General features: G+C 44.0%; 1 protein-coding gene across 1 annotated transcript in view; it reads left to right on the top strand.

Moving 5' to 3' along the window:
- WWP2 (WW domain containing E3 ubiquitin protein ligase 2) overlaps nucleotides 1–26,506 on the top strand; it is a 142,491-nt gene that overhangs the window by 101,323 nt on the left and 14,662 nt on the right. Inside the window, exons 9-11 of the mRNA XM_020870212.2 lie at nucleotides 10,765–10,854; nucleotides 19,029–19,203; nucleotides 25,650–25,704. Of these exons, the coding sequence (XP_020725871.2) occupies nucleotides 10,765–10,854; nucleotides 19,029–19,203; nucleotides 25,650–25,704 (320 nt within the window). The remainder of the gene's footprint in view (nucleotides 1–10,764; nucleotides 10,855–19,028; nucleotides 19,204–25,649; nucleotides 25,705–26,506) is intronic.

Here is a 26,506-nt window from a genome sequence, read left to right as displayed (position 1 = left end):
TCTTTCCAGCCTTACCTTCTCAACTCCTTCATCTCGTTCACAGAGCATTCGAGCACAGTTCACTTGGGGATGCCAAGGGCTTATTTTTCCAGTTGCCACATGGCCTTTCTGAAACTCGCAGCAGATGCAACTGGTCATAAAGATGTCACATCCGCCTGTGTTTTAGTGACTGAAGGCCACCGAAACCTGGGCTGCCTCAATCCAAACAGAACACCCTTTATCCCTTTCCTCTCTCCTGGCCTCCAAACCCTCCTCCTGCCTTCTGTACCTTTTAATTAATTAGTGAGAAAGAAGCCAATTGGAAGGGCGTGGCGCTTTCAGCCTGCGAACGTCTGTCAAGGGAAGGGGTGCCAGCCAGACTCGAGAGACGTGGTGAGATAGTGGCCTGGGCGAAGGGCAGTGGGGAGGGAGGCCTGCTTTGATCAGCTGGCCCTGCATCTGGTTTTTATCAGCAGGGAGCCCACTTTGGGGACCAAATGCTCATTAACAGACCGTGTGTACATGGCTTAGATAAACTCCAAGCGCGTCCCAGGCCCTGCTGCTCGCCCAGGCCCTTGTGCACAGAGGCGCATTATTCCAGCCTGGCAGCCCGCGCCGCGCTGTGGTTTCTTACATAAGGGAGGCCGTTGTGTTTGGACTCTGTCGGCTTACCTCAGCGCTGCCATTTCACACCATCCCTCTCCTCCCGCAGTCATTGGCTGCCCTGGCTGTTTCCTGCCTCAGAGGAGAATTAATTGAGGAGGGTGTTCTCTGGATCTGTTGGATTTGCCATCTCCCCCCACCCCCAGGTCCAATTCTGCAGACCTACAGGTCCTTTCTCCAGGTGGTCCTTGACACATTATCAAGGATGACAACCTGGTAAGAGTTCTTTGATGTTTTCTTCGTAGAGACACTTTAAGAGACGTTGGAATTTGCAGCTTCTCTGCTAAGTTATAAACCAGCCACTGCCATTGAATTTCATTCCAAACTCAATTTTGTCACTAGCCAAAGATCCTTACCTAAGGAGTTTTAAAACAGTGCTTCTCAAACTGTCTGTGAAAAACTAGTCCTTTTTTACCCCTACTGTTTTTGTTTGTTTTAATTTTTTTTTCAGTCTCTTATGAACTCTTACTTTGGTCCTCTATTTAGTGAAACAGATCTACAGATTATGTATTTGGATGTTGTGGCAATGTCAAATTGGTACAGAAGTTTCTAAAAGCCTACAAACTTCTGAACTTTTCTGGTCACTGAACAGTAACAGTGTGAGCCATGGACCATACTTTGAGTAGCAAAGGATTAAAGGATTATACTGGGAGACTGTCCCTTTGTGCTAAGTAGTATGGTTTAGTTCTTGACTCTGCAAGGATTATTACATGCTTGGGTAATGCCAGATAGTACATGTTACTGGCTTCCTCCTCCTCATCTCAGAATGAAATCCTTGTTTCCAAAGATTCTACTGTGTCAGGGCTGGCTCATGAGAAGTTCTTGCCCTGCTCTATGTATGTTTTCGTGTGTAAATAGGAGTTTTCATTTTACTACACTTTCTTGAGAACTCCTCAGGAGCTGGTGTTACTGTGTCCTCCATCTTTGTATTCCCAGCACCTAGCATAGTACTTGGCTTCCAGAGAGATGGAGTGAGAAGTGGTTGTTGAATGACTAGATAAGTGTTTTCATTCTCAATAGCTGTTACAATTTTTTATAGTTTTTTTTTTGGGGGGGGGGGAGTTGGAAAAAAATAGAAGAAACAGAACAACAACAGTAACAGACACCCACCTAGATATAACCATTGGCACTTTTCATGCACCTTGTATCTGTTTTCATCTGATCATTAGTAATAGTGAACACATGTTAAACGCTTCCAGTGTGCTGGGAGTGCTAGGTTTCATAGGTGGGTTATTTCAGTCTTCATGGCACTCTGTAGTAGCTACTACGCTGCTTTTACCCTTATTTTGCAAATGAGGAAACCTTAAGTGGTTTTTCCAAGACCACATGTACAGACATGTACATGTAAACATTAAACACACATCTACCAAAATTTAATAATCTTAGGGCATGTGCTTTAAAATTTTATTTTTTTAATTGTAAAATGTTTTAAGCATGCAAATAAGAATAGAAAGTAATATAAGAAATACCTGAGGGCTCCCCAACTCAGTCCTATCAAACTTCAGCATTATGCTGCATTTAGTATAAACCTCCCCCTCCTTACCTTGTTTTTTAACCTCTTGATGAAGAAGACATTTTAAATGAAGTTGAAAGTCCCTGTGAGTGCCTCCTCGATCCCGTTCCCTATATACAGAGATACACGGGACTGGGGACATTCATTTAAACTGCTCTGTGGTATTCTGTTGTATGAATAGGTAAAATTTTATTTGTTATAATTAAAATTTATATTTACCATATATGTGATAGCTATATAAATATAAAAATGGCATTTTATGTTTGTATTTATAATTCCCTCTTTGCCTTCATTAACAGCGCTACAATGAAGTGTTTTCTGTGCATGCCTTTTTGTGTGCATGTTTGTTTCTTTAGGGCAAAGTACTCAAACTGGAATTTCTTCTTTGTAGGAGGGTGAAGGTTTTCACTTTTAATAGATGCTATCAAATTGCCTTTTGAGTCAGTTCAGCAATTCACACTCCTTTGAGCATGCATAAGCATTCCTGCTAAAACAAAATTGTCAGATAATTTTCACTTTGGCCAGTTTGACGGATGTGAATGGGGTGTCTCTTGCTGGTTTTACTTTGAATTTTCTTCATTATCCTTGAGATTAAACTGCTTTTTATATTTTAAAAACATTTGGTTTTTGAGTTTCTTTTCTTGTGAATTGACTGTTGATATATTTCTGTCCATTTTTCTGTTTGGCTATCTGTTGTTATAATCTGCAGAATTTCTTAATATGTTCTGGGTACCAATTGCCTCTCAGTTATGTGCATTGCAAATATTTTCTCCTAGTCTGTGGCCTTTCTTTTAACCTTTTTATGTTGCTTTTTATTGTACAGGAGTTCAAATTTTAAGTAGTCAAATTTGTTCATCTTTTTCACATGCATTTTGGGCCTTGTCTGAAATACTTCCTAACTCTGATCATGTAAAAATTTTACATGCATATGTGACTCCCCTGATCCTCATGTTTTGTAGATTCTGATATACATGTTATTTCACATTTAATTTCTTTAAAATCAAGATGTGATTTATAGTCATTAGAATGTTATAGTTTAATTGGCAGAGTTTTTTTTTTTCTTTCTTGGTGATATATTAAAAATCTTATAATTGGTGGCATTTTAGATTTAATGAACAATACTGTATTTTTATAATTTTTAAACAAAATTTTGTTTATCTTATGCATGTTATTTTTCCACTCAGCATATTGTAAATAATATTTTAAATGGCTGAATATTCATTATAGAATTAACATAATTTACTAGTTTTCCATTTTAAAGCATTTAGGTTTTTTCCAGTTTTTCTGTAACATGCTACAACATACTGTGACATATACACTTACAGCTAAATCTTTGACACATAATTATTTACTTAGGATATGTCTTTGAAGTAGAATTGCTGAATTAAAGGATGTTCATGTAGGAGAAGTTTTAACCAAGTTGCAAAATTGCCCTTGGGAGCATATATATCCATTTTTGCTCCTATCAACTATGTCTTTTAAACACTTAAAAAAATTTTTTTAATTTAATTTTTTTTGGCCATGCTCTGCAGCCTGTAGGATCCTGGTTCCTTAGCCAGGAATTGAACCTGCCCCCCCTGCATTGGAAGCATGGAGTCCTAACCATTGGACCACCAGGAAGTCCCCCACCAACTTTTTTTTTTTTTAACTGGAGAATAATTGCTTTACATTGTTGTGGTGGTCTCTGCTGTACATAAACTCGAGTCAGTTATGATGATATATATCTCTCCTCTCTCTTGAGTCTCCCTATCCCCAACCCCCTCCATTCTACCCCTCTAGGTCATCACAGAGCACCAGGCTGGGCTTCCTGTGTTATATAGCAGCTTCCCGATAGTTATCTGTTTTACACAATAGTGTATATATGTCAATGCTACTTTCTCAATTTGTCCTATGCGCTCCAACTATTTTTTAGAAATAATTTTGTTTATTTATTTTTGTCTGTACTGGGTTATCTGTTTTACACAATAGTGTATATATGTCAATGCTACTTTCTCAATTTGTCCTATGCACTCCAACTATTTTTTAGAAATAATTTTGTTTATTTATTTTTGTCTGTACTGGGTCTTCACTGCTGTTTGGGCTTTTCTCTAGCTGTGGTGAACAGGGGCTACTTTCTAGTTGCAGTACATGGGCTTCTCATTGCAGTGGCTTCTCCTGATGCAGAACACAGGCTCTCGGGCATGGGGACTTCAGTAGTTATGGCTCCTGGGCTTTGGAGCACAGGCTCAATAGTTGTGACACATGGGTTTAGTTGCTCCACGGCAAGTGGGATCTTCCCGGATCGGGGCTTGAACCCTTGTCTCCTGCATTGGCAGGTGGATTCTTTACCACTGAGCTACCATGGAAGCCCTCTCCAACTATTTTTTAAGAGTGACTATTTCCCTACATTACCAAACTTATTTACAATTTTTAAAATCTGCAAATTTGATTTTAAAAAATGTTTTTATTTTTTTAGTAGACACCATCTCTAGGACTTGTCTTGCATCTCTGTGAAAGCATATCTTTTAATGTTGCCCTCTTCCATTGAAGGGCTCTGTGGACTTTTCCAAGGCAAAAAAAAAAAAAAAAAGGGATGGTTGAAAAAGGAAAGGAAAAACAGACCTTAATTCAGAATCCTCAGTAGCTACTACTGTGCCGCTCTATGCTTAGGGGGCATAAAGTGCTGGTTGTTGATAGTTTTAAAAAGGGGGTTAGTGTGCTTGGATTTAAAGGAAAGCTCAGTGTTTCAAGAAGGGTTCTTAGGGAAGGTCTGAGTTTAACATACTTCTTACTCAGTTTATAGAGGACCTCCTGAAGCAATGAAAACAGTGAAGAGGAGATGTGTTCCATTGCACACAGATTTTTGACTCATAAAACAATCTGACAATGTCCCTACAGAGGAAATAAATCTTATGGTTCACCCAGGAAGTGGCCAGAGCTTGGGGAATAAATGGGATTTGGTTCAGAGTTAAAATTTATTATAGGATCATAAAGTAAGAAAATATGAATTTCCTGTAATGTTTGCCTGAGGGAAGTTGAATCTCTACATAGGCAGCTTTAAGAATACCTGAATACTTTCAGTGTATTTTCTGAAGTTTAGTTTGTGTCTAAGTAACCAGCAAGGCATCTTTTGTTTACTGGTAACTAAGTATTCTGGCAGGACTTTGTTTTCTGATGAAGAGAGTGTATTTTGAATGAGAGTCAGCTTCACTAATGCCCAGTGCTTGTGTTAATAAAATTTATTAACAAATTATAAATAATACAATTAATAATGCTCTTAGTAAGAATTTGTTATTCATCTCTGATCCTAAACCAAAATCCTTGGACTGTTGAATTTAAATTCCTTCTCAATTTAATTTGACTCTTGGTGAAACTGTGATTCTGTCCAAACTTACGGGAATCTGACCAAGATGTGTGTTAATCAGGATGGTTGAATATACACTGTAACAGCAAGTAACTGAGAACTGATTTCCTAAAGACCTTTTAGGAAACTTTCCACAAGAAAATGTGGTTCAGGTGACCAGACAATTTCCTTTCAGGTAACATTCTAATCATAGAAATGATTGCATGCCATCCTAATAATGAAATTGAAATTTTCTGCCTTTACCTTTTTAATAATGATGGTGGTTTGGGGGAGAACTGGGGCATGGAAGAGATACAACTTGTTTTGTTATTAATACCAAACACAAGGTTGTGTTTTTGATGCACAGTGAGGCCAGACAATACCTAAATGTTGTGGTTTGGAGGGCAGAGAAAGGTTTATTGCAGAACCATACAAGAAGATGGGTGACTTGTGCCCCCTAAAGTCCCAAACTCCCCAAGCACTTTCGAAGGCAAGGTGAGGAAAGGACGTGGTTAGCTGTTGCAGACTTCTTGGTGTTGGAACCCTTTGTGTTTGCAGCTGTCCACGTAGGTCAGGTCATGATGTTCCTATAAACCTCCAACAAGACAAATACTATTCTCTGTTCTGAACCTTTTTATGTGAGTGGACTCTTAAATGTTAGAACCTTGAGAATGAGCTACCCTGTATATTTCAGACTACAGGTATCATTCTTTTACAAAAGGTGCAGAGCCAACATGACTAAGCACACAAAGTTTAAAAGAAACAGGTCTAGTATGGAGTCAGATGTGTTCTTCCCTATCACAAACTGAATAAAGGACAGTTAAAATCCATAGGAGCAAAGGGAATTTAGGTTTTTTTAAAAAGTACAGAGATTAATTGAAACTGGAGACTGTTTTTTAAGTCCTTTCAAATAGAAAGACCCTGTGTAGTCCATGGTCCAACTGAATGTTACGCATTGAAGGCCAAGGAGCAATGTGTTGGGAAGGGACCTGAATTGAGCTTGGGCTTTTGAACACTGTTTCTGAGAGCATCAAAGAAAGCTATTCAGTGGGAAAGGATGTGACCCACGTGACCAGGATGCAGTATCGAGACCCATGGGTAGTTTCATTGAAAAGCCTTTTAATCTCAGCATGAAGAAGATGCTTGTAAGGTTCAGAAACCTAACCCCTGCCAGGGATGCGCTGATGAAAGGTCGCTGCCAGTATCACTTTCTTGGCATGGGGAGACCAAACCAAGATAGTCAGAAGGCTTAATCTATGTGGGTCAGCAGCTACAGAGGGGAGAGGAGAATCGGGAGGCTCGTTTGATTGACGATAGATTCGACCGACTCTGCCACAGGAATGGAGGGGAGGGATTTGTATGAATTCTGAGGAGCCGTGCAGGTAGGGAGGAGTTGAGAGTTCTCTAGGAAAAGCAGCTAGGCCAGGTCACAGATCAGGGAGGGCCCATATGGACATTTAATCCGAGCAGGAGTCCAATTTTAAAAGGAAGAATGTAGATATCAAAAAAAAAAAAAGGAAAAGTAATGGAAGAAAGGTCTTATTCCTCTTGGTAACTATTTTTCTAGCTAAGCCAATTGAGAGGGTTCATAGAAGGACACTGAGATTCACTGGACAATAATAGTGCCCAAAAGAGAGTCTTTCATTTCTAAGGATCAACTGGGATCAAAGACAGGATAGACAGGTCTCGTCTAGGCTTGGGAGGCGCCGCCATAACTCTTGAATATGAGCAAAGAGGACTTCACGCCGATCTCCTTCCTGACAGTGCAGGGAGACCACTGTGTCAGCTAAAGGCATTTACTTCATGGAATTTTAAGAACTGTCCCTTCTTCAAATGAAAATAGTAGTCAAAGTATAATAAAACCAAAGTTCTCTCCTTGCCTCAAATGAAATAGAAAAGAAGCCAGAAGTTGAGACCACTTATGAGATGAGAGTTATAACAAAAGAATTGTTGGAATAAAGAAAAATGTGTCTTAGCACCTTTTCTCTCCAACTACAACAACACATATTTTGTCTTTATTCAAGGGACAGCCCCACCCGCCTATTATGGTCAGTTTTCCAAACAGTGACTGCAAAATGAGCAAAGTTGTTTTATTGGGGCTTTTGTGCCACGGAATTGCCAAGGACCAGAAGGATAGAGCTAATTTCTTAGGAAATGCTGAGGAATTCTCGGCTCCTTAAATCTTTATTAGGAGCAAATGTTACGAAAGAGTGGTTTGCTACCCTTGCCTTGAGGAGCTTCCGTATTTCAGTACTTATCCTTAAGCCAAGTATCTTTCCCAAGACTTACTTTATTTCCAAATTCAGATGAATAAAGAGAGTATCAGATTTGCTGCTTGATTACCAAGCAGACAGGAGGAATTTGGAGAGGTGGTGTGAAGTCACTCTATGTTAGCCTCATTTGTGGCTGAAACTCCCTACTTGATCCCTAGAGATGGGACACTAGCCTCTTGAACTTCAATATCTGTTACTCTTTTATCTTTAATTCAAGAGGGCATCGAGAGGGAGAAGAACTTTAACTTCATCCTGTGTGTCTTTTCATCTGATCACTTTTGCCAGAAGATTCTCCCCCCTGCTCCTTTTTTTTTTTTTCTTAAATTTGTCTATGCCAGGTCTTAGTAGCAGCACTCGGGGTCTATAGTTAAGGCATGCGGGATCTTTTAGTTATGCCCTTTTAATAAAATACCAATTAAAGTGCATAGATCTTCCTTTTGCAGTGGAAGGAGCCAGGGCACTTGGGACAGGTGCTTCAACCAGAAGCTGGAGTGGGAACATGTAATATAGTGTTAGTCACTCAGTCGTGTCCAACTCTTTTCGACCCCGTGGACTGTAGCTCGCCAGGCTCTTCTGTCCATGGGTTTCTCTGGAGTGGGTTACCATTCCCTTCTCGAGGGGATCTTCCTGACCTGGGGATCAAACCTGGGTCTCCTGCTTTGCAGGCAGATTCTTTACCATCTGAGCTACAGGGAAGCCCCAGGGAGCAGGAATACCCAGGAGAACACGTGTCCTTGAGGACATTTTAATGGTGTTTGTAGCACTTTGGTCCTCAAACCAGTAGTGGATCCCTTTTGAGAGGAGGGAATGTGGAACAAGCAGACCTCAGTGCTCCCTGGGGGAAGCCTCCTAGTGGTGCAGGGTGTGTAGCCTCTTCCTATAGATGATATCTGAGCAGGGGTTTGTGATTATAAATGGAGCCTAGAAATGAGTGAGGTGGATTTACTGTAATTTCTCCCCAGTCGTCATGATCCTGCAGGGCCCCCTACCTAGACTCCTGTGCTAGGGAGAACTGTTCACGTTGAGGTGGGTGGCAGAAAGGCACCTGGCACCTTGTCTGCTGGGTTGTGGGTTCCTTATAAGTTCCACTTGCCCTTCCTTTCTTCCTTTCAGGGGGCCATGGTAAAACTCATAGGCTAGAGAGTCTGAGCTGAGTTATTTAGCCCCTCTGAGCCTTGGTTTCTTTGATGGTGATGGCATGTCCCACCTTAAAGCATGGAGGCAGGACTGAATGAGGTAAAACACGAGCCTGCAACTCATTGTGGATGCTCAGCAGGTGATGGTTACCCCTTCCCATTTTTGCCTTGAAAACCTTGCATGTATTTCTATCTGAATTAGCCTCAGAGGGGCTCATCAGTGCTGTCCACTGATCAGATGTGAGAAACGGTATTAAATAAAGCTCATATCTATTTGAGTAGACACACCAGGCTTAGTGATAGAAGTTAGGACATTTATTTCAGTATACAGTCAACTCTCTGCTATAACATATGTGTTCCTAGAAATCACCATGCTATGCCAAATCATGCAGCAAAAAACAGGGTTTATGGGAAGAAATGGGTTAAGGACATAACAGACAAAAATTTGTCAGTGACACACACACAAACAAGAATGTAATAGCATAGTAGCACAGTTTTACACATGTTAAATGGTTGAGATCATAATACCACAGTAAAGATGCAGGATTCCATGAGAAGAACTGCAGTTTGCTTGTGGAAGCAGGTACCTGAGGATTAGAACTTACTGAGTGTTGTCGTGCTGTGGTACAGGAAGACGGGAGTTGTAACACCAGATGTGGGTGAGTGCGATGTATAGCGTGTCCCAAAGTGAGGTAGCCGGTAGATGTGTGTGGTTTTTTGTGTTCCTACACTACTGGGTTCAGCCCAGGGAAGTCTTCTGTGTTCATATAGTATGTTTAGAAGACAAATACATGCACAGCAAGCACAAAATTCACATCATACTCACGTTGTTCCCATAAGTATCAGATCACACTGGCATAGACCTGTGTCTTCAAAATAGGCGTTTCAGCAGAGCTGACTGTGCCACCTTCCTCCTGGCAGTACCCAAAAGTAGAAGTAGATAAAATCAGTGTGAAACATAAAGACTAAGGGGCCATTCGCATCCTTTATAAAATGGTAATCATTTTATAAATGAAAATAAGTCTTTGCATCCCTTATATGTAGGTTACTGTATTCTAGGTCAGTGGAGTTACTGTCAGACTGTGTTGAATATGGGAATAACAGGAGTATGGGGATGGGTGGTCTTTGTCTGTATTTTGTGGTGATTTTGCCTTTTGGATCCACTGTTTGGATCATCTGCTACCTTGTCTTTCTGCCACTGGCACAGATGAGCCACCCTTAGCACTCACACACACAGACGGGTGGAACAGCCAATAAATAGCAATTTACTGTGTTTCTTAGTTCATCCAGATCTCTTTTAAAGACCCTCTGTAAAGGAGTCCTATATTTTAGAAAGAAATGTGATCTTGAATATATATGATGCTAGGAGAACAAGGGGAATTGTATGATTTGTGACTTTGAGAGGTAATAGGTTACAAAGGCTGGAGGGTCCACGGGTGAACTTTAGGTGTGGGCGTCTGTGAATCCCCAAAACTGCACATATTTTTGTTGGTAAGTGCATTTTGCAGGCAAGGAGTCTTCAGCTTTTATTACCTCCCTAAAAGAATCTTTTATCCCAAAATGGCCAGTAAACAGTGATTTGGAAAAATCCATGGGAATGTAGATTCATAGGGGTTATATAGGGGAATTTAGCACTATCTGTGGGATATCTAATAACCTTGAGTCCATAAAGGGGAGCTCTCATAGTTTTCTCAAGAAGCAGGCGTGGGTCCCATTGTCAGGGACGGCGTGGAGCTGGTCTGACCAGCAGGTTGGTCTTGCATGTTGTCTTTGATGTGTCCTGTCAAATTAGTCACATCAGTAGTGAAGGACCCCATTGAACCAGGACTTAGGCCTTTCACCAGCCTGTCTCATGCCTCCCTTGACTTTATTTTGCAGATGGGAACAGCGAGAGCTCCCCAACGGGCGTGTCTATTATGTTGACCATAACACCAAGACCACCACCTGGGAGCGGCCTCTTCCTCCAGGGTAAGACTTGGACCATTGAGCCCCTAGAGCTGACACCGAGTCCCCCACTGGCTTCTCCACCACTCTGCCACGATCATCTCTTTATTTCCCCCACTCTCTCCTTTCTCTCTCTTTTCCCCTCCTCCCATAGTCCTCCTCTTCTGTGGTCTCGGCTCTCTCATTCTACTTTCCCTTCTCCCTCCACTCGTTGCCTTGGCCATGGGAGTTCTTTTTTTTCTTATTTATTTATTTGACTGCACTGGGTCTTTGTTGTGACATGCAGGATCTTCGATCTTTCTGGTACACGTGGGATCTTTTAGGTGCATCATGTGGGATCTAGTTCCATGCCCAGGGATCAAACTCAGGCCCCCTGCATTGGGAGCATGGACTCTTAGCAACTGGACCACCAATGTAGTCCCCTGGCCCTGGGCTTTCTTACGTGATTTTCAGAGCCCCATGACTGTTGGGTTCTGGAGGAAGGAAGGCTTGGGAGGCCTCTGAGGCTCTTGGTCTCTCTGTAGCTTCAGACATCTCACCTGCAGAAATAACCTATAGGGTGCAGTTTTCAGTTTCAGCAGACATAGCAAAGTATAGGGACATTTATCCTGGGTCCCTTAATTGCTTTTCCTACCCACTTTAATTCTGTTCTCATTTCTTAGGACATAATAGGATATTTAGAGCATCTATGGGGGGAATAGCGTGCACAAGGAAGCGTAGATAGGGTGTTGATGAGTTTCGCAGCGCCCTGCCTCCCGCCAGCCCCTGGAGACAGTGTGCTGCTGCATTCGGCTGGGCTTTGTGAGAACGCAGCGAAGTTCTCCAAAACCCAAGGATAAGTGAGGCTTCCAAGTAAGGGAAGACTGTCCAAGTTCAAGGAGAAGGGGTTTGGTTCCCTGTCTGCCAGGGACAGAAAGTTCTTTCCACATGTGTCTCCCAGTCCTAAGAACTTTCGAAAGGGAATGTATTCTGCTCTCAGGAAAGAATCACCAGTAGAGCAGCCCTGAAGGCCTGCTACGCAGAACATGAATGCTGACTTCCTCCTCCAAAGCTGGTGGAGGGAGAGGATGTCAGAGTGGGCAGGGAGAACCCTGTGCTTCGTTTTGTTCACCTGTCAGGCATGTGCTGGGCAAATAACCAACTCGTTTCCCAGTCCTACAAGTTTCCATGCATGGACTGCTTCTAGTTTCAGTTTCCCTAGTAGAATGCTTGTGTTTTCCTTTCCTTTCTTGTCCTGGAAATCGCACTCATGGTCCACCATCCTTAGTTCTCACGGCTCCCCCTTCTCTTTTCTTAAGTGAAGGAAACCTCATTTGTTTTATTTTTTCTAATATTTATTTATATGGTTGTGTCAGGTCTTAGTTGTGTCACACGGGATCTTCCGTTGCAGCACACAGACTCCCTACTTGGAGTGCCGGGCTCAGTTGTTCCACGGCATGTGAGATCTTAGTTCCCCAATCAGGGATCAAGCCTGCATCCCTTGCATCGCAAGGTGGCTTCTTAACCACTGGACCACCAGGGAAGTCCCTGTTTTCTCCTTTGATTTAAAGTCCAAGGAACTTATCAAAGTTAAACGTTGACTTCTTAGAAAAAGAATTAAACATTTTATTATGGAAATTCTAGAAATGTTCATATTGAAGTTTTCAAATGTGCACAAAGAATCCCCACACTCTCAACACCTAGCTTCAATAATTATCAACTCAAGGCCATCCTTGTTTCATTTGTACCAGGAGTTGGCAAACTGTGGACCTGTTGGCAAAATCTGCCTGCCACCTGTTTTCATAAATAAAGTTTTATTGGGACATAGCCCCTCTCATTTGTTTACTTGTGGTCCATGGCTGCTCTTGTGCTCATTGGGAGAGCTGAGTAATTATGACACAGACTGCATAGCCAGTAAAGACTAAAATATTTACTTTGGGACCCTTTGTAGAAGACATTTGCTCACTCCTGCTCTGTCATCCTCTTTCACCCCTCCCCCACCCCATCTTAGATTATTCTGAAGCAAATCCCAGACATCATATTATTTTATCCAAATTTCAGTATACATGTCTAAAAGATGTTCTCTTTTAAAAGTAAAACCACTGTATTTTTAAGTGTTTACCTACTACCATCAAATACCGAGTCAGATTTCTGGGTAGTAGTCAGATTTCTCCAGTTGTCTCATCAATTAATCATCAACTTTTAACAGGATGTGTTACACACTTGTACTTTGTGTGTTTACAGCACATATAACTCTTTAAATCTGTTGGTTGCTTGCCTCTTAACCTCTCTGGTTTCTAAGTTATGGGAGCCTTGACCTGGTGAACATATGATGAAATCTAAATGAAGATATTTAATGGAGTCTTCGAAGAATGGCTGAGGGTTTACTCTTGTTTAAGTGTTGAGGTGGGATACTAGAGCCAGCTTTCTTATTTTCAAGATAGTTATAATGACTTTTTTTTAGAAAAAGATTCATTTATTTATTCTTGGCTGTGCTGGGTCTTTGTTGCTGCGTGTGGGCTTTCCCTGGTTGTGACGGGCGTGGGCTGCTCTTGCTGTGGGGCACAGGCCCTGGGCGCTCGGGCTTGAGCAGTTGCAGCATGAGGCTCCGTGCTTGTGATGTGAAGGCTTAGTTGCTCTGCGGCACGTGGGATCTTCCCAGACAGGAATCGAATCGGAGTCTCCTGCATTGCAAGGTGCATTCTTAACCACTGGACCACCAGGAAAGCCCTGTAATGTTTTATCGGCTCAGCTCTGTGCCCTCTGTGGCCCATGAGTTCTTCCTGAGTTTTAGGCCCTTTGAACTCCTGGCATTTAGTTCTACGATATGATAGGGAACCTGGAAAGAAGAGAATGGGCAAGCTTTCATCGCTAATTACTGGGAGAAGTTCTGCTCGAGGGAAGTGTTACCATGGTGAGACCAGTCTTGAAACTACAGATGGAGCCACTGCGTCGTGTCAGAGCTCCTAGTCACCCAGGAGCAAGACTGCGCCGGAAGATCCACATTGTTGTCCGTCCCCGTCTCACCGATGGGACTCTTGTATAAAGGCCAGTTGTTTACATGTTTTATCCTCACTTTGAGAGTCATCATTCTAGTCAGAATAAAGGTTGAAATGCATATTGTTCTAACTTGTTCATAGCTTACAAAAGCTCTTGCCACTTAATAATACCATATAACATATTTGAAGGTTGCTAAGAGTAGATCTTAAAAGTTCTCTTCACAGGAAAAAAAAAAATTGTAACCATGTGCAGTGACAAATGTTAACTACACTTACTGTAGTGATTATTTTGCAATATATACAAATATTGAATCTTTATGTTGTAAAGATAAAACTTAAACCTATTATAATGTTACCTGTCAATTAGGTCTCAGTTAAAAAAAAAAAAGCAACCAGTCATTTTATCCAGGAGCAAAAAGTGTTGGACCTGGTAATTCAGGATGAGTGCAATGGTTTTTCTTCAGACACTTTTAGGTGGTTCTCAGACCAGAGGTGAGCAGGGGGAGTAGGCACTGTAGAGCATGGTGTTGGGGACCACTGTCACAGAGGACTCCAACTTGGTCTTTAGGAAAGGCTGGGGGTGGACTTCAGTGAAAAGAGGAAGGTGATCCAGGTTAGGGGAACAGTGTGAATGTGAAAGGTATATTTAGGGAATGATGCATGGGGCAATTTTGGTGGAGTGGAGGGTTTGTTTGAAACAGAGATGACCAAAGTGTGTCTAGTAAGGCCCTTGGGTTTGGTGCAGTTGCCCCCTGGAATCGAACAGCACGAAAGGGCCTCAAACTGCTGCTATGTTTTTATCGATTGTAATTCTGCGTAAGATTTCACCAGCTATCAAGGGTGTGATTATTCTGTTTGACAGTCTGAAATTTACCAGTGCAGAGGACATATGGATCAAACATGTTTATTTCCATTCCTTCTTGAAAACCCACTAAAATGGCAGTAAAAGTTATTTTAAAAAGTATAATGATAAAGGCATGGAAGAGGAGAAAAAGCATATGGGAGATTGTAATCAAAGTTTAGTTGCTGATGGATAAATGGTCGAGCTGAGAAAACTGAAACGCAAGCTTCCAGTGTGGGGTTTCCACCCAAAAGGCAGCCAGTTTGCACCATGGAGCCCTAGAAAGCCTCAACCGTCAGGGACATATAGGGTATGTGTGTGTGAATGTGTTATGCGTAACGAGACTAAAAACCTGAAGTTTAACACTTGTGCAGGAAGCAGCTAGATTCCTAGGTTGTCAGCCGTCACTCCCAACCCCCCGCCACACGCATGTGTGCACACTTACACTCATGCAGCCACATGGCTGCTGCTAGTGTAAGAAGTTCCTGGTGGAACAGAACCAGTGTGGCAAGCATGGTCATAGCTGAAGGCAGGGATGAACTCAGGAAACAGGGATTGAGAATGCTATCCTCAGGGAAAAGATTGGAAAGTTGGTTTTTTTTTTTTTGCTGGGGTAGTGACAGGTAGCTCAGTTGGTAAAGAATCTGCCTGCAGTGAGGGAAACCTGGGTTCGATCCCTGGGTTGGGAAGATCCCTTGGAGAGGGGAACGGCTACACACTCCAGTATTCTGGCCTGGAGAATCCTATGGACTGTATAGCCCATGGGGTCACAAAGAGTTGGACACAACTGAGCGATTTTCCCTTTCACTTTCAGTGACCAGTCTAAGGGCAGAAAACGGCAGATCATGATATTTGATGATCTTTTAGTGAAACAGCTGAGCAAATCCAGAAATCAACTTTTAGACGTTTTAGCACTCAGGTGTGAGGATTGATACAAAGCCATCATCAGATATGCAGGGTTTCAAAAAAGTTAACTTTGGTCCATCCTCTCTCAGAAACTCCTAGCTGTTTTCTTCCACCAGACAAGAGGAAACAGAGAAAGAAATCATGAGATGCAGGACACAGGAGACTGACTTAGCTCAGGGGCCAAAAGGAGGATGAAAGAGGATGACTTAGGACAGGAAAGTAAAGCAGGCCTGGAGAACAACTGTCTGCCTCAGACAAAGGGTGCTGGACAGATGAGGCCAAGAGTTAAGTGACCTTGGGTGGCACCTGCTCTGTCAGAGTCTGGGGCTGAATTAGTGGCAGGTCCTTGAAGTCCAAGCCGAATAAAACATGCAGTTCTTAACTCTAGAGAAAAAGTTGTACAAGTAAGGATGTGTATGTATAGTATTCTACAAAGTTATAATCAAAACCCCAAATATTGATTTAATGATGCTTTTCTAAATTGGGAGGACAGGAAAGGAGAGAGCTTTGTGTGTGTTAGCCGGTAGGGTACAAGAACTAATTCTTCAGCTTCGATAGTGGCAAGTCCATAGTAATCTCTGACTTGGCAGAAATCAAGAAATTATGGAGTAAGCATTTGTTTAGAAGATACAATCAAGAGTTGAAGGTAATTGTGCCCCCGGGGAGCAGAATTCAGCAGTGGGGAGAAGGAGGGCAGGAGACACTGGTTTTCATTGTCTCTCCCATAGTACTGTTTGTTTCAAACTATAGATACATGAGTTCTTTGCTAACAAATAAAAATAGATAAAGATCACCCGTTTGGAGTATTTATGAGAAAGGTGGGAAGGTTCCAGGTTATTGTGAGCCTTAAATATTAATTTGACATTTTGACTCCAGCATTTCATAAAGGGTCAGTCTGCTGGGGTTACCCTGATGGCAGTTTATGGGCTGGATTGCATGGGAAGGTTCATTCAAGGATACTTGGACTTGGAAATGGAAAGTCAAGGACAGGGAGACGAAATAAAAAGAAGCCCTGGGGCTGAGCGGCTCACTGACATCAGAGGGAAAGGGAAAGTCAGGAATGATGGTGCGGTTGCGTTTCTGGGCGGAGGACTGATGGGAGGAAGACTGTGGACGATCCAGGTGTGGGGCGAGAGGATGGCGCTCAGGTGAATCCAGGGTGATGGCTGGTCGTGAGAGCAAGGCAGTCCAGCAGGCGGAATCCATGCACAATCCAGGAACGGGCCTTGGGAGGTGAAGAGAAGCCATTTTTGGGGAGGTTTTCAGTTTGAAAGAATCATTGAAGAGGTGGCAGCAAAAGTCAGCTAGGAGGCTAACCCTGAAAGCTGAGGAAAGTATCAGTCAGCCCAAAGCATGATAGTCTTGTGAGTAAGATCAGAATTCAGCGATGGTGTGAGAAGGTAGTCAGGGAACAGAGACCCTCTGACACTTTGGAATCATCCAGTGTAATCCACTGTGGGTTCCTTTTGCACGGGGTGAATCCTGTTTTCTTCAGTAGTATCTCCATCTTATCTTCTTGAAACACCTTTTCTCCCCCTTCTCGTTTCAGACTTATAATGGAAAATTCAGGCATATACCAAATTTGAGAGAATAGTACAATGACTCCCTTGTAACCATGGCCTGGTTCTGACAGTTAGTAAGATTTTGTTTCATCTGACCTCCCACTCTTCAGGGGAGGCGACTGATGAATTGTCAAGCAAGTCCCAGTCATCCTATCCTTTGATCTATAAATACACCACATACGTCTCTAACAGATGAGATTAAAAAAAAAAAATCAGAATGCCATTATCCCAACATAATTAGCAGGACTTCCTTACTGCATGTCACATGCAGTCTGTGTTTCGTTTTCCCCAATTGTATTAAAAACATTTTCACACTTGATTTGTTTGAATCAGATCCAAACTCAAGATCAGCACATTGCTTTTGGCTGATAATCTCATAAGTCTCTCTTAATCTGTAAGTTCCTTCAACCTTTTCTTTTTTTTTTTTTTTTTTTAATGACTATATGTTTGTTGAAGATCTTGGACATCTGTCATGTAGAAATTCTCACATAATGAATGTGGCTGATTGTGATTCCTGGTGTTGTGTTACATGCTCCTTTATTCCTTATCTTTCCTGACAAACTGGTCATTAGATGTGGAGGCTTAATTAGATTCAAATTCATTAAAAAAAAATTGAAATATAATTTACACACAGTGAGATAAACAGACCTCTGTTATGCAGTTCACTGAGTTTTGACAAATGCATACATTCATGTCACGCACACTCCATCAAAATGTAAAACATTTCTGTCACCCTGCAGAACTCCCTTTCTTACTTTCTTTTGATCACTTCTTCACCATATACGTGGAAATCAAGCTACACCTACCAAGCACAGCTGAGAATTTTCACTCCCTGTTCTAGCCCTGCCTTGCCTGTGGATATTTTAGGGCCAACTTTGGAAGATCGCTTCCTCACTAAAGATAATGTGGAGAGTCCTACTGTCTTTTACACCAACTCTTCCTATGACCAGTCAATATATTTTTGCTGGCATCTTATGTCAGGACAATTTCAGTTGCAAGGAACAAAAATTGGGATCCAAATTGGCTTGAATAATGAAGAGATTTCACTGCCTCATGATCCTGAGAATTCTAGACATAGATCCTGGTTTCAAGGGAACCATGATCCAGTGATTCAAACAGTATCCCCAGGGGACTGGCTTTTTTCCCCCATTTTTTCTGCTCTGCCATCCACTGGGTCAACTTCATATTGGGTTTGGGTCTAGGATGTTAGCCAGTCCCAGGACTACATGCTTTCTAAATTACATCTGGCAAGGAAGACTATATTTTTCCCACTGTAAGTACTAAAAATTATGAGATTCACCCTGATTGGTTCAACATAGGTCACATGCCCACTCCCGGTCCAGTCAGCCATTCAACTCCAGAGTCAGGAGTATAGTCAGCTGCCCCACAACCACTTGGATCTCTGAAATGGAATTCAGGGGCTGCTGGTAGAAGAGGTTGGTTGGGGCTTCCCTGGTGGTCCAGTGGTTAAGACTTCATCTTCCAGTGCAGGGCGTGTGGGTTCGATTCCTGGTCAGGAAGCTAAGATCCCACAGGCCTCGTGGTCAAAAACCCAGAACATAAGCAATAGAAGCAGTCTTGTATCAAATTCAATAAAGACTTTAAAAATAGTTCACATTATCTTTAAATGTAAAAAAAAAAAAAAAGATATTGGTTGCTGCAGGGGCAACCACAGATGATTCTAACATCATCTAACATCTAACAGATGATTCTGTTAGAATCATCATGGCCCCCAAAGCCTCCAAGACTGGGCCCCACCTGGCTCTGCCTCCCTGGAGCAGCCCAGTTCCTGGGCCAGACTCTACACCAGACCTTTATTTGCCATCCTCCTTGCCAGCCTGCCCGAAATTTCTCTTTGTGAGCATAGGGGTAAGGTGGTCACCGTGTTCACTCGGAGCTTGATGTTTTCAGCTGGGAGAAACGCACAGACCCCCGAGGCAGGTTCTACTATGTGGACCACAATACCCGGACCACCACGTGGCAGCGCCCCACGGCCGAGTACGTGCGGAACTACGAGCAGTGGCAGTCCCAACGCAACCAGCTCCAGGGCGCCATGCAGCACTTCAGCCAAAGGTTCCTCTACCAGGTGAGACGCGGGGGCCGGCCACAAGGTGGCGCTGTGAAACAGGCAGCCTCACACATTCTCCTTCGGACCTGTTCGGTTGAGTAGGGGAAATGGTGGGTAGAAATGTCAATGCTCTGACCCTGGAGATTTTACTCATCACAGCGAAATTTCTCAAAACTCCGGCATTTCTAACTTAGTGACTCCGTGTCTGCTTCTGTGTTTATGGACTCAGTACCTGTGTCTGAAACCGAATTTCCCATCTTCCTGCTGAGACTGGATTTCTCTTCCAGTCCTTCTATCCACATCCATTTATCCTGCCTTGAGACCTGAAGGTCACTGTGACCTCTCCCATACCGCACCCTTTCAAATCAAAGCAGTCACCCAAATCCTTCCCTTTCCATCGCTGCTACTGGTTTTCTTTAGATCTTTATTATCTGACAGATTCTAAAAGCTGGAGGGACTTTAATGTTCACCTGGATCTGGGATGGGCAAACTCTGACCTCTGGTCCAAATTGGCCCCCATCTGGTTTTGTAAGTTAAAGTTTTATTGGAACACATGTACATTCGGTAGTCAAGGTTTTGACTGTGGCTGCTTTCGTGCTACAGTAACAGAGCTGAGTAGCCACAACAGAGACCAGGTGGCCCATAAAGTCTAAACTATTTTTTTATGGCCTTTTACAGAAAAATTGTATGGACCCACTGGTCTAGATCAACTTTCTTCTATCTGATTCCTGATTTTCTCCTTCTCCTGCCACCTTTAAGGTGAAGGCAGCCTTGGAATTGTCTCTTTGCTGGCATTCTCTCTTCTCTGATCTGTACTGTTTTGAGCAGAACTATCTTTAAATATCGCTTTAATTTTGCCACTTTAAAAAAAATCAATGTAGAGGATTTAAGGGAGGGGGGGCTTTGCTCTGAATTGATCACTGGTTCAAAACCTTCTGTGGCCATTACCTTCAGAATAACATTTCAATTTTCTAGTCCAAGATTCAGAGTTTTGTGGTCCTGTGTCTCTTTAGGAACCTTCCTTCCTGGGTCTCCGTCTCACTGGAGCCCTTCCCAGAAACCCAGTGCTTGGTGGGGAGCCTCTTTGACAGAGAGGTGGGATTCTCAAGTTATAACTCTGCGTTTTCTCTGAGCCCCTTGAATTTGAAGCTTGGGATCTGCAGTATAGAACCTGCACAAGGTGTGGTATATTGGAAGTTGGAAACTTGTTGAGCTGGTCTATTATACTACCATGTTTAACAAACGTTATTTCTATTTGAAATGAACTTTAACCCCACAACTCATGTCTAAGTGCTCAGAAAACCTGTAATTCCAGTTAATGGAATAGCATTCATCATCAGCTTTGCCATCATTTCCACCTCTTTCTATGTTCACCCAAAGCATGAGCCACCCCATCAACCATAAGGCATTGCCCTTGGCTGGCTTGTTACTTCTTTTGTTCGTGGGGGCTGACTGCTCACCATATAGTGTTTCCTTAGTATGAATGAGCAGAAAGTCTGCAGTTTGTCACATTGAGTTGCCTCCAAGGTCAGCTTGATGTCTGTCTACATCCGTGCCCCATGGTGTGTACCTAGTTCAGCATCTATACTGCTGGGCATCTGGCTGCCCACTCCACAGCCCCTCTATATATGCTGGGTATCATATTCTGGTATGTTTCAAAACTGGGTGGAATCTGGCCCTTCCCTGCATTTCAGAAATTATTCCTCTTGAGTTGGGCTCCAAGGACTTTGCCTGCCGTTTCCTTGGGTGGTCGTGGCTGCAAAACTGGGATGGTCTGAGCAGCTTTGTCCTTTGACTTAGAGACGAGGACGCATTTTAGGAGCCTTGCATAGTTTTGTGTCCCTGCTTACCCACCTTCTCAAATTGAAAAAGAAAAATCCATTGAAGAGCTCCGTCTCCCCCTTCCCTTCCTACACACTGTGTGGGTTCTGTCAGTTGGCCCAGATGTTTGGTGTGTGAGAGGGAAGATTCTGGAGCTCATGTCTGCTTGTACTTTTGGAGGCCTCATCCCCCTTCGCCTGCCTCTCTCATTTCAGCAACACCATTCCGGGCCTGCAGAGGTAGAACTTTGACTTGGAGCGTGCCCTGAAAGTAAAAGTTCAGTGCTTAAAATAAAAAAGTTCGTTCTGAGTCCTCTAATACGGTTTCCTCAGCATGGCTGGGGATCCAGGAGGGTTCTAGATGGAGTGATGATTCCCTTTTCTCCCTGAAACAAGACTCATGTTGAAAAACGTGGTAGGCCTCTCTTTTTGGTTCAGCTCTCAATGTCTCTCTGTTGACTTCCCTCCTCTTTGGAATTGGTTTACCCCTCTTGTTTGCTGTGGTGCCATGTCCTGGTTACAAGTAAGAAGAGTCGCTTTCATAGAGTTATTTTGGGGTTTGGCCTTGGGCCAGGGTTTGACTCGGAAGACTTAAAGAGCTGATACTATAGCAGCGGCTTCCCCTCGTCCTCTTCCTCTGCCCCTGCTGCTGCTGGGCCAAAACCAGACCTAGTTCTTCTTTGCTGCCCTGCAGAGAACATGAACTATACAGTTTGACGTGGGAAGTCTAGGGAATCCCAGATGACAGCCTGCTGCAATTCCTTCCAGCCTCAACACTTTTTTGATCTCTCTCTTATTGTTCCTTTAGTTCTTTTTAAAAATTAATTAATTAATTTTGTTTAATAAATTTCTTTATTTGACTGCACTGGGTCTTAGTTGTGGCATATGGGATATAGTTCTCTGACCAGGGGTTGAACCTGGGCCTCCTGCATTGAGAGCACAGAGTCTTAACCACTGGATCACCAGGGAAGTCCTGATCATTCTTTTTTTAAAAAAAAAATTTATTTATTTTGGCTGCACCAGGTCTCAGTTGCAGCATGCGGGATCTTCAGTCTTTGTTGTAGCTTGTGGGTTCTTTAGTTGTGGCATGTGAGATCTAGTTCCTCGATCAAGCATGGAACCTGGGCCCCCTGCCTTTGGAGCATGGGGTCTTAGCCACTGGACCACCAGAGAAGTCCCTCGGTCCCTTATTTCTGACACGTTTCCCTCTCCTGATGCCCCAGCGTGCCTTTGTTACTTGTGATCATCACATGCACACTTGTGTTTGACCCATGCTGTCTTGCTTTGCCATCTGTTTTCGTGGTCCTGCTGCCGTCCGCAGAGCAAGCCCATCCTGTTGCTGTGCATCTTCTGATTGCAAAAGGACCCTGCTCACAGCCTGCTACCATTTCTGTGGCCACTCCTCCTCTGCCACCTCTGTCATCCCCTAATAATCAGAGAACAGCCAGTGTCTGCAAGACAGAAGCACGTCACTCTGTGGCTGCTAACGTGTGGACGCCAAAGTGCTCTACCCAGAAACAGTGTTTCTTACTCCGTAAAGAGTCCCTTGGATCAAATTCTCAAGCCACCTGGGATTTATTCTGTGCCTACTGGTTGCATCCTTTAAAAAAACAAGAAAGGAGCCTGCCTTCCATACTGTGTAACCTCTGTGCCCTCTCCAGAGTTTGTCTTGCCTTCAGCTGTATTTGCTAGACATTCTTTATTTCTGAGTTGGTATCTTAAAATATTGCTGGAACTTATCGCTTAGTCCCTGTGGGACTTGAACTCACGTGGGCCCTCTGGCTCGCTGTGTGCACCCCAGTTCTCCCCACCCAGGGACGGTTACCAGGAAAATCATTCAACAGCATTCTTCCTTTCTTTTCCTGATAATAAAGGAAACTGTCTTGGTCTTTTGGGGTCGCCGGCATACCCCAGGGTCCCTCTTCTGCCAGCAGTCTCCCCACACCCCTCTCTCTGTGCCCCAGGTAGCACTTGCGACCTCTCATTTCAGGGGAAGGTGTGGTAGAAGGCGAGAAGGGGCAGATGATTGGCTTATTGCAGCCATGGGATTTGGGGATTTGGGTTTGCTGGCCAGCAAATATAGATTTTAATTTTTTTAATGTCTCCTTGGCATCCTTTCATCTCCTCTAAACATTTTTCAAGTTGTACTGTATACATTAGGGAAGAAATATCTGAAATAATCAAGTGCTTTGCTTTAACTGTTAAGAGGTAAAATCATGAGTGTCAGCTTCCACTGACCCGTTTCATATATTTGCTCACAAATATCAGTCTCTGGCTTCTCTACCTTTCTCTCTGTCTCTCTCCCCCTCCTGGGGAGGGGGTGATCTAATAGGATGAGAATGAGAGCATACCAAAGGCATTTTTCAAAAAAACCACCTGAATGAGAGAGAGCTGACATCGTGTAACGTTTCTGACATTAAAAGAAGGCAAAGGTTAAGAAAGGGGCCTGTAAATATATTTTTTTAAACTTTATTTACTTATTTATGCTGTAGTGTGCAGTATGCAGGGTCTTAGTTTCCTGACTGGGGATCACACCCATGCCCCCTGCGTTGGAATTGTGGTGTCTTAACCACCGGACCACCAGGGAAGCCCCAAACATTTTTCATTTCTAGTTCAGTACAGGTCACAGAGGCTGTGAGGAAAGACCATTTGGTGTGTTGATTTGTAGAGTTAGACAGGGAGATGACTGTAAACCCACTGAAGCCTGGTTTGTAGCAGTTGGGAGCTAATTTCCCATCAGAGCTCCTGGATGCTTTGCATATCATTTGTTTACTCTGAAAACAAAACAAAACAATAACAATAACAATAACACAGAAAACCCAAATCAGCAAAACAAACAAAAAAAAACCAAAAAAAATTGCACCAAATGCTGCTGCTTTTAATTTCTTAAAATGATCTTTCCTGTAGTCCTTCCCTTTTGCAAGGATGTTCATTGCTCCAGCTCATTGCTCACTCACTGCTTTCTGTTTGGCTTCATTATCTGGAGCGCATGTGTGTTTCACAAGGTGGTTCCTTTCCTTCCTTCCCGAGTATAGCTACGAAAAAGTCAGAGGAGCTTGGATTTTTATGAGATGCTGACTCCCCTCAACCCCCCACCTCCACACGTACACACCAAAAAAAAAACCTCTGTGATTTTGGGAGGTGTTTTTTTTTCCCCCAGTAACCGTCAGACAAATCTGAATTGTGGTGACAAGCGTAAGGTTGAGGGCAACGTGCCCCAGATCGAGGACAGCCTAGCGTCCCACGCTGTGGAGCAGTCTCACCCTGCCTCTGCTGAAAGGTGACTCCGTCCCATCAAGGGACCTGTGGTTTCCAGACTTAAACATCTTTGTTGCGACTTGATTTGGAAGAGTTGCCTGTGCCGCCAACACCTCGGAAAGAAAGTTGCTCTGTCCTTTCAGCTGGGGGTGGAAGGGGTTTCGTTGGCCGTTGAGTTCTACCAATGTTTTCTCAAGCCGAGACTGAGCTCCATTCATTCTCCTGCCCGTGTGTGGCTCCATAGGCCCCAGACAGGGCCAGCCAGTCAGCCCGAAGTCTGCACTGAGAACTTGATCCCCCTAACATAGCGATTAAATTTTAGTAAGTGAAATAAAAATGCTTCGGCAAGAAAGAGAGAGAGAGAAGAAAAAAACAACAACAGAAAGAGAGAAAGCAAGCAGGGAACAATACTTGTTTTATTTCACTCTGAAGAGTCTTTGACAGACCACCCCCCCACCCCCGCCCCTTCCCCGCAGGATATGAGAACTCTTGGGCCGCTGCAGCCTGGCCCCAGGGACCCTACAGCAGAATTAGGCAGGGGGTGGGGGGCTCTAATGTAAACAGTAACCCTCATGCCTGGACTCAGCCCCCCCAACCCCTGCTTCTTTCTTTCTTTCTCCTGTCTCCCCTTCTCTCTCGCCACCTCGCCCCCAGCCCCACCTCCCCAGACAGGCGCCCACAGAACACTGAGCAACTTCAGGTTCAGGCCGGAGGAGAATAAAGGTGCTTTGTGAAGGGAAGCCAAGCGCTCCTGGGGGAGGTGAGGGGCCCGGGGCCTGAATGTGCCCTCAGTCGGTCCACACGCGGCTGCTCCCTCTCCCTGCGCACCCAGGAGTGGGGTGGAGGGAGGAGGGCCCAGCCCCCAGCCAGGAAGCTCTGGGCGTGGGCAGGGCTTGTGGGAATGATTTCATTGGAAAGGCCTGCGATATTTTTTCCCCTCCCGTGTGTGGTTCTTGGAGAAAGTTGGAGGTGGTGGTGGTGATTTCAGTCGCCTTGGCCGCCCTGAGCAGGAGCTGAGCGGAGGCACCAGGCCGAGCTTGCCGGGCAGCCCCGCTGCAGGCCCTCTTGCCGCGCCTGGGGCCGGCTCCCGCCTCGGGCCTCACGCCCTGGCCCACCTTCACCTGCGCTCCTCTCCCTCCCCCTCGCTGCACCCTCTCCACTCCCTGTCCCGGCCCTCAGTGTGCGGGGTTCTTTTTGGGTTTTTTCCTTCGAAGAAGAAGACGACTTTGGAGAGGAGCAGATGCCACCTAAGGCCCCACTGTCTGCTCTGCAAAGTGCTGACATGTGGAAACTAGTCCTTGGCAGTTTTTATTTTGATCGATTGGTTTATTTTTATCCCGCGGCTTTTTTTTTAACCCCTGTGTTTTGCTGTGTTTCTGTGTTTAGTCTTCGAGTGCTTCCACTGACCATGACCCCCTGGGCCCGCTCCCTTCTGGCTGGGGTAAGTATTGAGTTCTCTGTTCTGGACTCTCGGGGCGTCAGCTGATGGTTCCATGGCGCTCTGTCCTCTTTCCCCATGCGTCTTCCTCATTATCCTGCCTCTGTTCCCCTGTTTCGACTCTTTCCAGCACACCCTCCAGGGAAGCCTAGCTGGAACAGTTGCAGGCTATGGGTCTGGAAGGTGGGGAAAATAGCCGAGTTCTCCTGCACCCCTGGAACACCTCCTCCGCCATCACTGCAGGGGCCTGACCCTATGCGAGAAGTCTCCCAGCAGCCATGGGACTGTTGGGTTGTAGTGCTAACTTTCAGGGTGCCTCCTCAAGAATCCATCCTATGTGATGAAGGCATTGTGACACTGGCTGATTCCTAGATGCATTTGTGTCAGGTCTGTGTCTGTCTACTGAGACACCTTATGACACCTTTCTTTGCAGTTGAGATGATGGAGGACTTCAGCTCGATTTTGAATCATGGAAGCAGTCTTTTTACTTGTGATAAATGGCTGTGAAAGGGGCCAGAGGGAAGCAGATGAGAGAGTTAAGTGTGGGCTGCTGACATGAGGAAAGGGTACCATTGCTAGTTTATAATGCCATGCTGGATTCTCCCTGTCACTGGAGAATCCCAAGTCCTTCATGCTGTTGGCCAGTAATGAGTTAGAGGGGTGGACAGCCGTGACCTGAGAGAGATGGCGGGCCTTATGACTATTTTGGGAAGGAGTGGCTGTGCCAAAAGCAGTCATGAGAGACGGTGGGACTCAGCGCATTCTGCAGCTCTGATCTGGGTCAGGGTTTTGTTCAATATGTATG

This window comes from Odocoileus virginianus, chromosome 20 (genome assembly GCF_023699985.2).
Source record: "Odocoileus virginianus isolate 20LAN1187 ecotype Illinois chromosome 20, Ovbor_1.2, whole genome shotgun sequence".
Taxonomy (NCBI): domain Eukaryota; kingdom Metazoa; phylum Chordata; class Mammalia; order Artiodactyla; family Cervidae; genus Odocoileus; species Odocoileus virginianus.
The sequence above is the reverse complement of the archived record's forward strand: the minus strand, read 5'-3'. Positions and strand labels throughout refer to the sequence as shown.